The sequence below is a fragment of the Oryctolagus cuniculus genome, chromosome X (genome assembly GCF_964237555.1).
Source record: "Oryctolagus cuniculus chromosome X, mOryCun1.1, whole genome shotgun sequence".
Lineage (NCBI taxonomy): Eukaryota > Metazoa > Chordata > Mammalia > Lagomorpha > Leporidae > Oryctolagus > Oryctolagus cuniculus.
The window spans coordinates 23,577,645-23,595,451 of NC_091453.1; the positions used below are offsets into that span (position 1 = coordinate 23,577,645).

General features: G+C 42.3%; 1 protein-coding gene across 2 annotated transcripts in view; it reads left to right on the forward strand.

The window, feature by feature from the left end:
- The first annotated feature begins 1,786 nt into the window (after positions 1 to 1,786).
- LANCL3 (LanC like family member 3) overlaps positions 1,787 to 17,807 on the forward strand; it is a 98,487-nt gene continuing 82,466 nt past the window's right edge. Inside the window, exon 1 of one of the 2 annotated variants that reach the window (XM_002719829.5) lies at positions 1,787 to 2,683. In XM_002719829.5, the coding sequence (XP_002719875.1) occupies positions 2,111 to 2,683 (573 nt within the window). In that variant the 5' untranslated portion in view covers positions 1,787 to 2,110. The remainder of the gene's footprint in view (positions 2,684 to 17,807) is intronic. The other variant, XM_051827004.2, reaches the window with a different exon arrangement.

A 17,807-nucleotide genomic window follows, 5' to 3' on the forward strand; every position in this document is an offset into this window, starting at 1 on the left:
CCTCCCATATCATAGTGTTCAGTTGAGCCCCAGCTATTCTGCTCTGACCCAGCTTCCTGCTAATGCAGGAAGGAGGCAGCTGATGATGGCTCAAGTACTTGGTTTTCTGCCACCAAGGTGGGTGACCCAGATGAAGTTCTTGACTCCTGTTACAGGCATTTGGAGAATGAACCAGTGAATGGGGATCTCCTCTCTCTCTCTCTCTCTCCCTCTCCCTCTCCCTCTCCCTCTCCCTCTCCCTCTCCCTCTCCCTCTCCCTCTCCCTCTCCCTCCCCCTCCCCCCTCCCTCTCCCTCTTATCTTTGTCCTTTCAAGTAAATAAATAGATAAATCATCTTTAAAACATCACTCATAAAGCCTATTACAATTGAAGAATTGGGAAGGAAGCCTCAAGGAGAAACTACACATTCCAGTTGCTTTCTGATGCCCTTCCCTTTTTAACATTCAAGCTCCCTGCCTCGAAGTGGCCTTAACTTTAATATTATGACAGTATTATTAAAAATAAAACTCCTGGCAGCACTCTCTGAGGGTGACGGCCATACTATCCTTGAACTGTATGGATGTGTCAGTTCTGGCAATGATGTTGGCAAACTGAGGTCCTTTTCCCAGACAGCCTAACACAAGAACACAGGGGCAGGCTATTTAATCTTTGTTTCCCAGTCATCATGATAATGAATACTTTTGAGGAAAAAATGATTTCAAACAAAACTAGTCTTTCAAGTAAGTGGAGTGGTTGCCTTCCCCACAAAGTGTCAGAAACTTGTGTTTGGCACAATCTCTCTCACATGCAAATACCTCTGGCAGACAGGAGAGCTTTAGTCTTCAAGAGTTAATATTTTGAGGAAGGAAGGATTATGTTTTAAAAGCTGAGTGTAAGAAAGATATGTAATTTGCATAACTCTTCATTGTCTGTCTTTACCACTGAAATATAAGCCCCAAGAGGTGTAGGACCACGTCTATGTTATATACGCGTGTACTTACAGGTTCCAAGACACAGGAGACCCCCAATAATGCCTGCGGAAAGAAACCGAAAAGGGAACAACCATGAGGAGAAATGCAGAGGAGGAGGAAACTAAGGACACGCTTTAGAGAAATTTAAAAATCGAATTGAATTCTCACACAGCGTTTATCCTTGTATCAACTAGAGAGCCACCTCAAGATATTCATTAGACTCTTACTATGCATACGGGGCAGGGGATGCCTCACTCCCTTGCCCTACCCTGACGTGGGTTTTACTCCTGCATATTCCAAGAAAAACAGTACGAGAACCAAAGGCAAGAGGAAGTTTCCACGTGGGGCATTTCACCATCTTAATGCATGGAACATGAGGTACTCAACCCCTCCGCAGCCTTTAGGATTGAAACATTCTGAATGAGGACTCTAACGGGACCAAAGGCGAACCACAAGCGTAGCAGAGGACACCTAGTTTTTTCCTGCTACTCGAGCCTACTTAAGTGGCTTCTCAAACTTTAAGGTGCATGCGATCCGCAAGGGATCTTGCTAAATATTCAGATTTTGATTCAATAGGCGAAACCTGAGGTACTGCATTTTTAATAATCCCAGGTGATGCTGCTGCTGCTGACCTGAGAACCACACTTTGAGCGTACAACGGACTCCAGGTCGTCACCTCCTCCACCAGGTGTGCGAATACCCAGTCTCAGCATTCCCGATCCGTGTCCCGTACGTCCCCGGTCTTCCTTTGGGAGGGGAGGAGCCGAGGGCGGAGCGGGAGGAGTGGCGCGGGCCCCGCGTGGGTCCTGCCGGAGATCACCTCGGCCCCTTGGAGAGGCGGTCCAGCTGCGGCGGCGCAGGAGGGGGCGGGTTCGGCGAGGGCGCGGCCTCTGGGAGGGGGGCGCACGACGCGCATCCCCCGCGCGCTCCCGGGCCACTCGGGAGCCTCGCGCAGCCCGGTGCCCCACTTGGCCATCCACTCCGTAGTCTTCTTCCTCGCGCCCGCCTCCTCTTGTCACCTCTCGTCTCATCCTTCTCGCTCCATCCCCGCCGCATACACCGCCATCCGAGTTCCTCAGACAGCCGGAGGTGGTGCACAGGGCCACAGGGCGCACCCTCAAGCGGTCCCCAGCTCGGCTTTGAGGGGCACGAGCGACAGCATGGACACCAAGCGATGCTTTGCAAACCGCTTCGATGACTACCAGGGCAGCCTGCTGGCGGGCCAGTGCGAGGAGGCGGTGGCGCCCTTGGTCACCGCCACCATCGAGCGCATCCTCCAGGAGCTGCCTCCGCTTGGGGGCGGCGCTGAGGCCCGGGGTGCCACGGCCACAGCCAGCGGCTGCCAGGGGGGGCTGTACAGCGGCGTGGCCGGGGTGGCCTACATGCTCTACCACGTCTCCCAGAGTCCGCTCTTCGCCGCGGCCCGGGAGCGCTACCTGCGCTCGGCCAAGCGCCTCATAGACGCGTGCGCCCGCGCCGAAGAGTGGGGTGAGCCGGACGCCGACACCCGCGCTGCCTTCCTGCTCGGGGGCGCGGGCGTGTACGCCGTGGCCACGCTCGTATATCACGCCCTGGGCCGGTCCGACTACGTGCAGCCGCTGGGCAAGTTCCGGGCTCTGTGCGCCGTCTGCGCGCCGGTTTCCTTCCTGGAGTGCGGCTCGGACGAGCTGTTCGTGGGCCGCGCGGGCTACCTGTGTGCCGCGCTGGTGCTCAAGCAGAAGCTCGCCCAGGAGGTAAGAGGCAGCCCCGGCCGCGGGAGGGCGCTCGCCGCCTGCCCGGCCCGGCCCTGCCCCGCCGCCCTTCCCGGACTCCGTGACTCCCGCCCCTGCGTGTTCTCTGTCTCTCTTTGTTACTCTTTGTCTGGCGCTGCCATTTCTTGTCTCCTGAGGTTTATCTCCTGCTTTTGTGCATTTCCCCTCTCTTTTCCAGTCTCATTCGTTGGATCCTCCTCTTGGCTCTTTGTTGTGTTTTATGCCGAACGTGGCCTCACCCCGGATTCCTCTTTGCCCAAGGGCTGGCAGTGTGACCCTTGCAAGTGACATTAGAAAGGGAAACACCTCAAAAACAGAAGGGATTTCCCTTCGTTTGACTGTGCTGTTAAAAGCTGAGGCACCTGGAAATGTCCGAGTACTAGAAAAGTAACAGAACTTGTGGGGGCCGCCGTGGAGGTTAGTTGCTTCTGAATCCTTGGGTCTGCCACGGAGGGTAACCGCCCAGCTGCTCTGATGCGCTGGCTGCCTTGCTTACTATGCAGCTCCTTCAGGGACTCTTATTGAATGCAAATCTGATAGAATTTCTGTTTTTGGAAATACAGAAACGCGGGCACAATTGTACCCCGTGGTGGTTGAATGTGCATTTTTCATTTTAAAATGTGTACTTAGGACGGACAAGACCACTGACAGGGCAGCTTTCCTCCATGTATAGCTTTTTGGTGTCTTCTTGAAATGAATTGGATTTCACATCTATGTATGTTTTTTTTTTTCTTCTGGATTCACTTTTGAATGCAGCATGTAGCTATTGGAAGAGAATGTGCCAGTTTCTTTGGAGTAGGGAAAAAAAAAACTCCAAAGGATCATAGTAACTAGAACTGAAAGGGAGGCACTTTCATTCATAATCCATTGGAGCCGAATATGGTTCTAGACAGGAAGTGACACATTTAATTTGGCTTTATTTGGGTGAGAAGGGCGTTTGAAGAAAAATTAAAGATATACAGAGTGTTTTAAAAGTAATTAACTCAGATAACCTCTACAGCGGCAGACATGATTTATTTATTTATTTATTTATTTATAGCAGGTGAGGTTGTTTCAAGTGAGAAAAGCGATTACTAAAGAATGTGCATGGTGCTAGCAGGGCAGCAAAGGTCTGTGTGACAAAGTTGTCTTGAAATAGTTCACTCTGCTTCTGAGTCACTGTTATCTGCTAGCAGTTTCCCAAGGGCCCTTCCAGTTGTATAAAACCTTTTAGAAGGCCACAGAGCTATTTACATATAATTTGCATGACATTTGCATCTGCTTCCCAGACCTTGCAGTCTGGTGATCCGCAATTTTCAGTTTTTTCCCCCAGTCGTTTTCCTTAAGCTTGCTTCTTTCTCTTTCCTTGCCTTGGGATCTTTTCACCAGAATGGCATGGCAAAGAGTGTGAGATCCACCAAGTCACACCAGTAGAAGCAGAGCAGAGAGACTGCCAGAAACCTGGTGCTCTAGGGCCAGTGTGTAACACTGATCCACAGACATGTTTATTAAGACCTGTCTTCCACCCTCCTGTCAAGCCAGATCTGTCTGTCTGTGCTATGAATCTCCATCCCAAAGTCCTAGCCAGCACATGACTAAGTAGATGATCCAAAACCTTGGTGAAATGGGATTTCCAACTTGTGTCATTTTTCCGTAAATAATCTATCATTATGTTTCAGGTTTCTTTCCCTCCAATTTCATTTATATTCACCTTCCCCTAACAGTTCTGTCGGTTATCACCCTTTTAGATCCTCCCCACACTACTTGACATATCCTTGCCACCTAACGAATAAGTGAAGGGCTGAATCACCATATCTTCAAATTAGTACAGTGTACTCTGAACTGGATTCTCCCACTCAAGCCATTCCATCTACCTCTAAGAAACTAATTTTCTTAAAAACACTTTTCATTGTGTCATTTCCCAGCTCAACATCCTACAATGGATCCTTATTACTTTTTTTTTTCCCTAGGGACTTCTCTTATAGTTAAAACCACAATACTTAAAATGGCTGACAAGGCCCCACATGATCTAGCCCCCTGCGTCCCTATTCCACTTCCGGCTTACTCTTCTTCAGCCACACTGACCTTGCTGTTGTAGGCATTCTCCTGTCTCAGGGTGCTCGTACTCTTTGTTCTCTCTGCTTGGAACACTTCCTCCAGATATTTTTATACCTAGATTCCTGACCTTGTACAGGTCTTTACCTCCTCAGTGAGGCCTTTCCTATCTGCCCTATTTAAAATTGCAACCCCTCTCCCTGATTTATTCTCCCTCCATGATTTATTTTATTAGGTTTCTTTATGTTTTCACCAGTTAGAATGTAAGCTCCACAAGGGTGGAAATTTTTGTTTCATTGCTCTCTCCTCAGCATCAAGACAGAGCTCAGCACATATCTAGATAACTTTTTTTTTTTTTGCTGTTGTTGAATATACTGTCCATTCAGTGGCTTGCTTTCTCACCCAGTTTAAATGGTGGCTCATTTATCAATATTTTCCTCTATGATTATGCTTTTGGTGTCATGTTTAATGAAATCCTTTCCTACTCTCAGGGTCTCAGTAAGTGTTTGTTGAATGAATGAATGAATGAATGTAGTTCTCACAAATTTTTCCCCAGATGAACCTCAACCATTAGACTGCTAGGTCTTAAAATTTTAATGTGTATGGGCATCACCTGCAAATCCTGTCAATAAAATACTGATTCTGAATCAGGCTTGGGATGGGGCATTTCTAACAAGGTCTTAAGTGATGCTTATGATGTTGGTGGTCTATTGACCATGCTTTGAACAGCAAGGCAACACAGTACTACACAGGTTTTGGCATTATGCCAGCCACATCTACTAAGGCATGCTGCACGATGCCATTATATAAGACTGTAGTTTAGAATGCTGATTATTACAAGGGTACTTAAAAAATTTCACGGGAGGTGAGATAAAAATAAGTTTATTTTGGTGCAAAAAATTTTTGAAAGCGTGTCTATGAGTATATTCTACCAGCTTCCATCCTGAGGACTCACAATACAGATTTCTCTCAGGTCCTAGAAACCAGACATAGTTATATTCCTTCTGGCAATTTATTGGATGTTTTAACCTTTGAAATATTCCATGTAACTGATTGTACTTCTCACTTTGTGTTGGCTTTTAAGAAGTGTTTGGCCAGAATTGTCGTCCACTTAAGCTAGCATACGGTGCCTTATCCATGTATAATTTTTATGTAGCAGCATTTACCCCTGGGCTTATCTAATTTGTTCCTTTGTAAATGTATCCTTTTCTTCATTTTATAACTTGTATTTATGTTTATAAGATTCAAAGATGAAAATAGATGTGTGTGTGTGTAAATAGAGAGAGACAGGCATACAGAGAGAATCACTCTAGCCAGGTAGTATATTTTCATTTAACTTGGTCCTCCTGGTAATACTCAAGTACCACTGAGGATTTATTAGGCAGATACCCTTGAGCAATGGGGCACTGAAGTCCCCAAAAATCTTTTGTTGGGTCATTTCTGCTTTCCACAGATGGGCAGAAATGTTACAGGCAATAGTGGTGGGATTAAGGGGAGGCCTAGGACCCCAGTTAAAATAATTTTGCCATTGAGTGATCTTGGATGAGTAATTTAACATTTTGAGCTTCAATTTAATCCTATGTAAATGGCTTAATACAAGTTTCCTTAATAAAAGACTTATTCTGCCCTTTATTTGTTAATTCAGTGAATAGCAGGCTTCTGCATTGTGCCAGATACCTTACTAGATACTGGGACTCAGTAGCGAACAAAAAGCTATATAATTCTGTTGTGCTATGCGCTCTGACAGAAGTAAACTAGCTTAGGGCACATGGAGACAGTAGGCCTGCAATTAGGATAGATTGGTAGGAAGGCTTCTCAGTAGAGGTGATGTCCTGGCTCATCCCTAGAGCACAAAAATGAAGTGACTGCCCGAAGAGCAGACATTCCAGGCAAAGAGCACAGCAAGGACAGAGCCCTGGAGCTGGGAAACAGCTTGGAGATTTCAAAGAAATGGAAGGAGGCCAGCATGGCTTGAGCAAAGAGAGTAGGTGACAGAGGAGTTCAATACCATGGGAAGAGGTAAAATCCTACATGGCCAGGTCAGTCAAAGTTAGGACTTGGCATTTGTTCTTGTTTAACCAAGGGAATGTCTTTATCTTATTTACCTTTTAAAAAGATGACCTTGATTTTCTGTTTGGAGAGTGGATTGACAATATTAGGAATGATTGCAAAACGCACTGGTTATAGAGGCTCTAACCCCCTTTTGTACCAAGGACTCGTTTGTCTTTCTGGTGAAACCTATGGGATCTTCCCTTAGAAGAAGATTTTTGAATGCATAATATAAAACAAATAGAATTAGAAAGGAAGTCAGATTACAATTCAATCACCAAAACATTTAAAAATGTGTGATGTAGTATCATACATGCATTTTTATTAACACGTTAAATTACAGTATTTTGTAATGGGCCTAAGGATTATGGTATTTTGAAGCAGTTATAAGGGCTGATAATATTTCAAGATATCTTCAACAACTTCAATGTAATATGCATAAATCTGTGATATCAGTAGGTGGCAAAGTCCCAAGTACTGGTTATTTGTGGTCTACATTTGTCATGGAAGGAAATGCTTAGTTGTTTAACTGCATATATAGATGTGATGTTATTTTCCCAAAGGAAATTGGTTTGAAAGTTGCTATGATGACTAACCCTAGACAAAATGCCTAGCATCATGTTTGGCATATAGTAGCTGCTTAATGAAATCAGTAGTAGCCCTTTTTGCTCCTGCTAATGGAAAACCCAAGGTAAATCTGAGCATCACATAAAAAATTATATTCAATATATGGTATCTGTCTTCCTGCTGTAATTAAAATGATTGCAGAGTTGTTAATTGGGTACTCAGCTTGCTAAGTCAGGTGGCTGGCAGCTGTAAATGTGGGTATGCTTTTAGCTACATAACAGAATGTCCAATAAAAAGTGATTGAAATCATGTGAACAGTTATTACTTCACTTAACAAGGAGTGTAGAGCTGGACTTCAGTATTGGTTTGGCAACTCAGGAGCTATAAGAACTCAACCCTTTTCTGGCCATTTTCTCTGCTAGTCTCAGTGTGTGAGCTGTGTCGTCCTTCACTGTTGTAAGATGGCTGCTGCCACTCCAAGCAGCATGTTCCTGTACAATTGAAGTAAAAAGGGAAGATCTGAGGCTTCTTTGCCCTGCATCTCTTTTAACAGGCAGAACGTTATACCCTAGAGGAATTTCCTTTCTGACTCATTGCCAAGCACGTGGTCCCTGGCCAGTTCTAGTTTTTCAGGGGAGCCTGGAACAGACAAGAAAGAAAGAAAAGGAAATGGCTGTTGGGTGGCTACCAAACTGCCTGTCCTTTGGCATTCCTTGGCAAGGTCTGTCTGTGACTTCCCCTCTCCTTTTTTCATTAACACACTCCAGTGCTTCTATTAAGTATTAATTAAAAATTTTAATAACGTTTTGGGAGCATACATTATGGCAGTAATTATTTTCACTTTTCCTGATTAACTTAAAAACTATCACTATCCTGCTCGCAAGGTAAATTCAATCATAGGATACAGAAATATATAAAGCAAAATAAATCATCTTTGAATTAATAGTAGTTAACATTTATTTTCTTTTACAAGAAATGGTATATTCCATAAAATGCCTTTATTTTCATCCACTGACACAAATGATCAAATCATACATATATTCTACAGCTTCCTTTATTGATCAATATACTCTGTGGATCTTTATACATTACTGTATAGAGAGATGTCTCATTTTTTATACTGGTGCCATTTAATGGCAATACCATGATTAAATCCTTATTGATGGACATTTAGGTTAAGTTTCTTTTTCTTTTTCTACAATGAACACTATCATAAAGAATATTTGCCTACTTTTGCAAGTACATAGGGGCTTCATGGCAAATTCTTAGTATCTATGAATTCCATTTTCCACAAACTTTTAGAAGTCCTCTGATATGTTTGTAGGATAAACTTTTAAAAATACAATTAAAATGTGGAAATCTATTCATAGTTTCTCATAATATGCATTTTCCGTGAGGTTTTTGAAAAGCCCTCACCAAACTGTTGAGTAGAAAAGGAAAATGGAGGTTTTGAGAGTATAAATTGAGAAATGAGTCCCCTTAGTGTTCTTTTCCACTCTTACCAAACAAAAGGCATGTATTTCCTTCAACATTTTGCGTTGAACAGCCCTTGTTCTTAAAACAAGTATATATTGTGCACTGGCTATGTAAACCCCGACGTTTGACTTGAAATGACAGCAGGGTTGGGGAAGCTGGATTTTTGTAGACCAACTTAAGTTCCTAATTGCCTTATTATATTCCTTCCATCCAGGAAGCAGAACATTTCCATGGGCTACAGCTTAGATCCTTTGTGACTCATGACCCAGAATACTGTGAATGCTAAAAAGATGTAATAAGAACTAACAATGATTGATCGCTTATTTCTACACACTGTTGTAAGCAATTTACATATATTAATGCCACTTTTTTAATACACCTAAGTGTTATTTTAGTTTATTTTAATTTTAAATTGACAAATAACGATAGTAGGGACCAGAGTCGTGGCACAGCAGGTTGTGCTGCTGCTTGCAACACCAGCATCCCATGTAGGAGTGCCAGCTCGAGTCCCAGCTGCTCTGCTTCTGATCCAGCTTCATGCTAATGTCCCTGGGAAATGGCAGAGGATGACCCAAGTACTTGGGTCCCTGCCACCCATATGGAGGGCCTATATGGAGTTCCTGGCTCCTAGATTTGACCTGTCCCAGCTCCAGCTGTTGTGGACATTTGGGGAGTGAACCAGTGGGTAGAGGATCTCTCTCTTGTTCTGCTTTTCAAATAAATGAATTAAAAATAATAATTATATTTATTTATGGGGTACAGTGTGATGTTACTTGCACATATTGTGGAGTGAGCAGATTCGGCTAAGTAACATAGTCATCACCTCACATACTTTCCATTTCTTTGTGCTATGGACATTTAAAATCTATTATTTTAGCAATTTTGAAATATACAGTACAGTATTATTAACTGTAGTCACCTTTTTGTGCTGTTGATCACCAGAACTTATTTCTCCTGTCTAACTAAAACTTTGTACATTTTAGCTGTTTTCCTTGGATGTACATATCCCACTGTTCTAGCTGCTGATAGGCACCATTCTACTTTCTATTTCTTGGTTTTATGTTTCTTAAGTTCCATGTATGTGTCACTTCGTACTAACAACAGCCTTATAACATGCGCACCATTACTATCTCCAGCATACCCAATGAGGAGACTGAGTAACAGAGATTGAAGAACTTGTTCCAAATCCTACAACTAGCCAGTGACAGAGATGAGGTTCCATCTCCTGTGGCTGGTTACCAAATCTGTGGTTTCAGTTTGTGTTCTCATCATTTTACTGTGTATACAAACCACAGGTACCTTGTTCAAAATCAAATTTTGGCTCAGTGGGGTGTGCAATCAGACCCAAGAATCTATAGCTCTTGGTCATGCCACTGTTAATGATACACTGAATAGACCCATACAAAAATCTAAATGACTATTTTCTCCAACTTTTATGGGATTGCTTGTTAATAAATTTGATCCCCCAAACCTCATCATTTTCATCATTTGTCCTTGTTATGAGAAAGACTTCATCTACAGATGCCATAGTGTCAGCTCTCTGGTTTAGTTACAGTGAAGGAAAAGTTAACTGCCTGGCATATCTCCTTGTAGATTAAGGATTCTGTTAACATCTATTGAAAGAATGAATGCATGCATGAATTTCTTTTCTCTTCCAAGATCAGGCATGTTCAGGGTAGTATGGCCGTAGACTCTATTTCCTTAATAAATCTAATTTTACAGTCTATATAGAAGCATTTTAGAATGTACTTAAAAGCCCAAATAAACCATATTCCAGCATTTTAAAATTACTTCCTTATCATACAAGAAGAGACACTTAACTACAACATTCCCAGATGTGATAGAAAATACAATCTTGCTGCCACTCCTATTTCAGAATCATTCAGTTATTTGTATCTGTATGACATAAAGTAGTGCTTCTTCCCCAACTCTATATTAATTTAAATTAGATGATCAGATATTTTCCTTTTTATTTTAAAATATTTTTGATATAATGATTTAACGTCCCCATTCAAAATAATGCAATTAGCATTAAGTATAATTTCCTTATACCTTATCATCTTTTAATATACATTCTACTGGCCGGCGCCGTGGCTCACTAGGCTAATCCTCTGCCTGTGGCGCTGGCACCTCGAGTTCTAGTCCCGGTCAGGGTGCCGGATTCTGTCCCAGTTGCTCCTCTTCCAGTCCAGCTCTCTGCTGTGGCCTGGGAATGCAGTGGAGGATGACCCAAGTGCTTGGGTCCTGCACCCGCATGGGAGACCAGGAGAAGCACTTGGCTCCTGGCTTCAGATCAGCGCGGTGCCACAGCGGCCACTTGGGGGGTGAACCAACGGAAAAGGAAGACCTTTCTCTCTGTCTCTTTCTCTCTCACTGTCTAACTCTGCCTGTCCAAAAAATATATATATACATTCCGCTAAAACCCAAACTTAGTATTGCAATTATCTGAAGAGAGCATGGTTCAGTTTCTGTTACTGGATAAGTAAATTGGAGGAATAAGCACAGTCAAAATTATTTTAAAGGTACTGACTTCTTTATTTTGCCAATAACTAAAACTCCCAGTGTTCTATAGAGAGCTTGTTTTAATGGAATTTTACTGTATCTGTTGACCTCTGAATGTGAAAATGATAGATTGTATTGATTTCTTATCAACTTCTTGCTAATTTCAATTTTGCTGTTACTAAGTGATGTTTACCACGTGACTGACAGCTGCATGATACACAGTGGAGTTCCCTAAGTGGAGATGATCTCTTGGTAAACTGACCCAACAGTCCATGGTTTGTCCAAGGAATTGTTGCTTTTCTTTAATCAATTGTACACATTTGTCATTGATTTAAAGTCTTTAAGTACAATCCCTTAGATGTTTTGTTTCTTTCATAAAAACTTATTCTAATGCATTATATATGTCTAAGTACTACTTAACTATTCCTAATTATTTTCTCTGTGGATTTAGTTGCTAGAGAAACTCACCAAGATAACAGACTCATTATTTTGGAGGTGCCTTTTGGACAAACTGTATTTTCTTTCTTTTTTTTTTTTTTTTTTTTGACAGGCGGAGTGGACAGTGAGAGAGAGAGACAGAGAGAAAGGTCTTCCTTTTGCCGTTGGTTCACCCTCCAATGGCTGCCGCTGCAGCCGGCGCACCGCGCTGATCCGATGGCAGGAGCCAGGATCCAGGTGCTTTTCCTGGTCTCCCATGGGGTGCAGGGCCCAAGCACCTGGGCCATCCTCCACTGCACTCCCTGGCCATAGCAGAGAGCTGGCCTGGAAGAGGGGCAACCGGGACAGAATCCGGCGCCCTGACCGGGACTAGAACCCGGTGTGCCGGCGCCGCAAGGTGGAGGATTAGCCTATTGAGCCATGGCGCCGGCACAAACTGTATTTTCAAGAAATCATTTGACACGTAATTTCTTTGTGCAAGCTGAACAAAGGAGTGTTTTGTGTAAGATCAGATTTCCCTTTCTGAAGCTTTAACCACTCAACAACTCAGAGAAACGGATGACTTTGACACACTGAAGTGTGAGTATTGCTATCTGGGCCATAAAAAAGCTGTTTCCCAGATGAGATATAAAGTCTTACAGACTTCACTGGTGAGAGCATCATCTAAATTAGAGGTAGCAAAGCAAATACTGGTCACAGTACTAATGTGCAGTTAACTGTTCGTGTGCCCATCTGCTGGCTCTGTTGCCTTGCATGGAATGGATTCCCTATGCTCAGTGGTGTTGTGAAATCCGGTGTCCATGGCAACCAAAGCATCACCAATCTCAAAGCAAGCACTGTGGGGACCAGGTGAATCTCCACTCACACAGTGAGTTTAGAGGGAGCTACATTTTTGACAGACTTTACAGCGATTCAAGGCTGAAGACATCCAACAAGAACAGAAGTATTGTCTTCATGTATATCTCAGTAATTTCATCTTACTTTTGAAGATACTTTCTTTTTTCCTAGTGAGGTAGAGAATTGCACATTTATTACAAAGTACATCTGTTGAAATAGGTTGGAGTCTCAATGAAGGCATAAAACATGGCGGCTCAGAACTTTTAGATTTGGGTAGCTTTAGGATTGAATCCTGGCTCTACTACGTTAGCTGGTTGACCTTAAGCAAGCTATTTTATCGTCTCTGGGGCTTACTTTCCTCATTTATAAAAGGCAACCCAAGAAGCACCTACCCCCAGGTGTTCTGTGAAGAGCCACTGAAAATGTTCTTGTGATGTGCTTATCAGCAAGTCCCCTAGGCACAGAGTAAGCATTCTGTATGTCAGCCACTATTTTATTATTAGTTTGAGTATTATTATCATTAAATAAGACTCTGTTATTAGTTTGAGTATTATTATCATTAAATGAGACTCTAAGTTGACTAGATTGCATAGGTATGTTTTTCTGATGTTCAGCCAGTCTGTCGAATATTCCCTACAGTGGTATTCAAAGCTGCTATATCCCTGATTGCAATGGAGAAGCTTTGAGATTTGCACACAGAGGCCAAAAAGGGCTGGAGGGAAATATCCTCTGCTCTGCCATGCAGGAGATTAAGCTGAGCTTCTCAGACAGATTATGTGTCAAAGTAAATTGAATGGCTGAGCATCACCCGTGTAACAGGAACCTGTGTGCTACCCTCTGCACTACCTCCAGGGAAAGGCTCTTTGCAGACTTAATGTAGGAATTGGCTTTTCTCTGTCTCTGATATGTACTCCTTGGAGTAAATCACCTGATTGGCGTTAAGCTGCCGCAAATTGCTTTGCAGGTGATGTTGGGATTTGTTTCTAGACCTGTCAGCCCCTCCACTTAATATTTTAAGTGATGGATTCAAGGAATTGCTTCTTGCTCTTAAGTTCTCCTCTTTGTTCCTAAGATCATTTGCTTGCCTGGCACTAATTCAGAATTTTAGAAGAATATCAATAGTTGTGATTCTGTTGAAGTGACAACTTCAAATGAGTTTTCCTCTGCAAAAGTTCAGGCAATGTACATTTGGTAGCTTGTTTCAGAAAAGGATTAATATAATTAATGGTTCTTTCATGTGTTTCTTCAGCTTCTGGGCCAAGAAATTATTTTTTCTTGCATTAATGCACTTTTCTATTTGGATTTGAAAAATATGGTATAGACTCACTGTCAGTTTTACAAACTTCAATCTCCATTTCACTCTTCAGCTCCCAGCTCCTATTTATATTCATTTATAGCATAATGCTCTTAATATTAACTATAATATTCTAATAATAGAGCTATAATTATGATGTCATGGATATTCATGAGTTATGCTGAAGCTCTTCAGTACCATACCAACTGGGTCTAGGTCTTGGCTTTATTCTCCGTGTGGTCTGTTATATTTTTCTCTGAGGCTAGTGTTTCTCACATTTGAGTGTGCATTAAAATCCTTAGAGGGCTTGTTAAGACATATGTGGGCTCCACCCCCAAAGTTTACAACTCATTTGGTCTGGAGTTGGGCATAAGAATTTTCACTTTAACAAGTTCTCAGTGATGCTGCTATTGGTGGTCTGGGGAATGAATTTGAGAACTACTTGCTTAGACTATACCCTTAACACTGGCCAGACATCTCTGAAACATGGGAACTAGGTGAGAGCATGTGGTGGTAGTACCACAAACTTAATATGACCACCAGAAAATAACTAGGAAGTGGGTGTTTGGTACAATGGTTAAGGCACTGCTATCTCATATCAAAGTGCCTGGGTCCGAGTCCTGGCTCTGCTGTCCATTCCAGCTCCCTGCTAATGTGTGCTGCTCTGGGAGGCAGCAGGTGATGGATCAAGTATTTGAGTACTTGCCACAGACATGGAAGACCCAGCTTGAGCCCCAGGCTTCTGGCATCAGCCTGGCCCAGCCCTGGCTATTGTGCCATTTGGGGAGTGAACCAGAAGATAGGAGACAGCTGGCTCACTCACTCTCTCGCTCTCTTCCAATTTTTATTTTTGTTTTCTTTTATTTTATTTTTAACAGACACATAGAAATTGAAATCCTGTATTTTAGTATTTTTTAAATTCTAAAGGAAGTTTATTTGATTCACGGCTCTGGAGCTGGCAAGTCCAAGAGCATGGGTGTCAGCTTGTGCTGCTTCAAGTTATGGTGAAAAGCAGAAGGGCAAACCAAACAAAGCTTGAAGCCTGGGTAACCTTGCTTTATAACAACTCTCAGTAACTAACCCAGCTCCATCAGAACTGTATTCATCTGTCTTTTTAAAATTAACGTTTCATATAAGTATAGTATACATGTAATTAATGAACCATACCGAGCTTCCACTGTTTTTTATGCCAACTCCCTCTATCCCTGTATCTCTCCCAGCCTATAGTAGTCACCATTCTGTGTTCATATTCAGTTTTTTTTAACTTCTACATACAAAAGACTTGATATTTGTCTTTCTGTGTCTGCATTATTTCACTTAACACAGTGTCCTCCAGTCCCATCCATTTTACTGCAAAAGACAGGATCTTATTCTTTTTATAGTTGAGTGTTATTCTATTGTGTGTATACCACATTTTTTCTAATAAATAATTCTTTTTGAAAAAAGAAAACAACAGGATTTACTACATGACAGGCACTATGATAAGTTATTATCTCCATTTTATAGGTGGGAAAATTGTGACTTAGGGAGACTCCGTAACTTGCCTGTCATTGCACAGCTGGTAAAGTAGTTGAACTCATGTTTGTCTGACTATAGAATGTTTTAGCTTCTATAGATTTAAGTCAGGTAGGCCCTCTGCATATTTTTATATTAAAGCACACACTTTCAAGAGGATGGTAATCATATTCCAAGACATTTGAAATGGCAGATTGAACTTCATTCTAACAAAATCAAAATGTGAAGTTTCAATTAAAATAGAATAAAATGACAACACACAGGAAGATGCTCTACATTTGTCCCAGACTTTCAAAAGGCTTTGATTCATGGCTTTCTGAGCACTGGAGAGGTTCGAGAATTGGAAGTTCCAAATACCTGTAGTGGGGGTATGAGTCAGGTGTGAAAACAGAACTAGCTGCAAGTTTGATAAAGAGTGGTTAGACTCCAGATCCTTTCGCTAATCCAAGCAACCACATAGTGCTTTTAGACAAGATTTTCCAAAAACTGATCCTGAGATTTGGATTCGTATTGAGGTGTTTATTAAGGAAGTGCTATAAGGAGAAGCCATTATGAGAGTGAGGAAAGCAGGAAGCAGTGAAGGGTAGGAATCCAAGCAAGGGTACAATATTAGGCTTAGTCTTATCCCACATTTCATCCTATAGGGGAACTCTGGAATAAAAATTGCACTCTAAACTAGAGGCACACTGTTGTACCAGTAATTAGCTCCAGTTGGGGGAGCTGGTGGACATGTAAAATTCCACCTACTATCATGGCATACTGTCAAAGTGGCTCTTGTGACTCGAAAGTAGGACTCTGAAGAAGGATGCGGGTGAGTGTTGTTGGAAGCCATGCACATGGACACTGGGACACTGAGGGATGGATCCACAGAAGTAATGAGCATTTGGGTAGGGTTGGTTACTACATCTACAGTTCTTTTTCCCAGGCCCTCCAGACCTTAGTAGAAACTTTGAGATCTACTTTCTTGACAGATTGAGTCTGAGAAAATAGGCCTTGAAGTTCAAGACACAGTCAAGGGCAGAGATGAGGTACTGCACTGAAAACAGCAGAGTGACATTAAAGTTGACGGGTGAGACTCTTCCCCTCACCCCATACATACAGCCTTTTCCTTAGGTAATCTCCCAGGATACTGCAGACATATGTCCCACCAAGCAAAGGATTGAAGGAGGCTCTGTGGTTGTCAGATATAGTTAAGAAAAAAGAACTAGATACTGACATTTAGAGTACTTCATCCCAAGGTAAATGCAGTTACACTGTCTTTACATTGTCTGTTATTCTACAGTTAAGCCCAGGAATTGGCTAGACCATTCCAACTCTCAGAGTTCCCAATGACCTTTTTTAGGATGGGATTCTTAAATAGAGACTGTCAAAAGAAATTTGAAGAAAGTATCAAATATGAAATGTGGTTATAACAAACAGAAAATGAAACTTGGAGGAAGCAGATAATACTAGAAGTATAAGAAAACTTCCCAAATGCCCAAATTATAAATATTTTGAGAAAGGAAATACATATAATAAACAGTTGTGCCTTTCCTAATATTGAATAAAATATTGAAGATCACAATGGTATTTATTAAGCTTCTATCCAGGAGGAGGAGAAGGGCTCAGTTAAAGTAATTAAAATGGAAAAGACAGATTATTAGAATATGATAAAGATTGGTTGAATCACTTATGTAAAGCAGAGCAAGAATAACAGTTTTTCATGGCATGGGGTCTAAGATGCTCCAAAATCCTAAAATGCTTCCAAGCCATTCCAACCAATATAACTAATAATTATCATTAAGTTGTTAAGGGCTTTTTTCATAAGTTCTCCTATTAAATTCTCACATAATCTCTTCAAGATAGATATTATTACTACTTTCATTTTCAGAATAGAAAGTTGAAAACATTACACAGAGATTAAGTAACTTTCCCAAGGTTATATGGTTGGAAAATAGGATAATGATAACATACATTGCCCAGATGGGATATTTTTGATAGGCATCAACCAGTTGGGAGTCTAAAATAACTGATCAATTCGAAATAGTGTTTACTTAGGGGACTTATGGACCAAAGCTGAAAAGAGATTGACCCTAACGGAAGTTCTTCTTGAAAGTTGTGATCTTCAGCCGGCGCCGCGGCTCACTAGGCTAATCCTCCGCCTTGCAGCACCGGCACACCGGGTTCTAGTCCTGGTTGGGGCGCTGGATTCTGTCCCAGTTGCCCCTCTTCCAGGCCAGCTCTCTGCTGTGGCCCGGGAGTGCAGTGGAGGATGGCCCAAGTGCTTGGGCCCTGCACCCCATGGGAGACCAAGATAAGCACCTGGCTCCTGCCATCAGATCAGTGCGGTGCGCAGGCCGCAGCACGCTGGCCGCGGCGGCCATTAGAGGGTGAACCAACAGCAAAGCATAGACC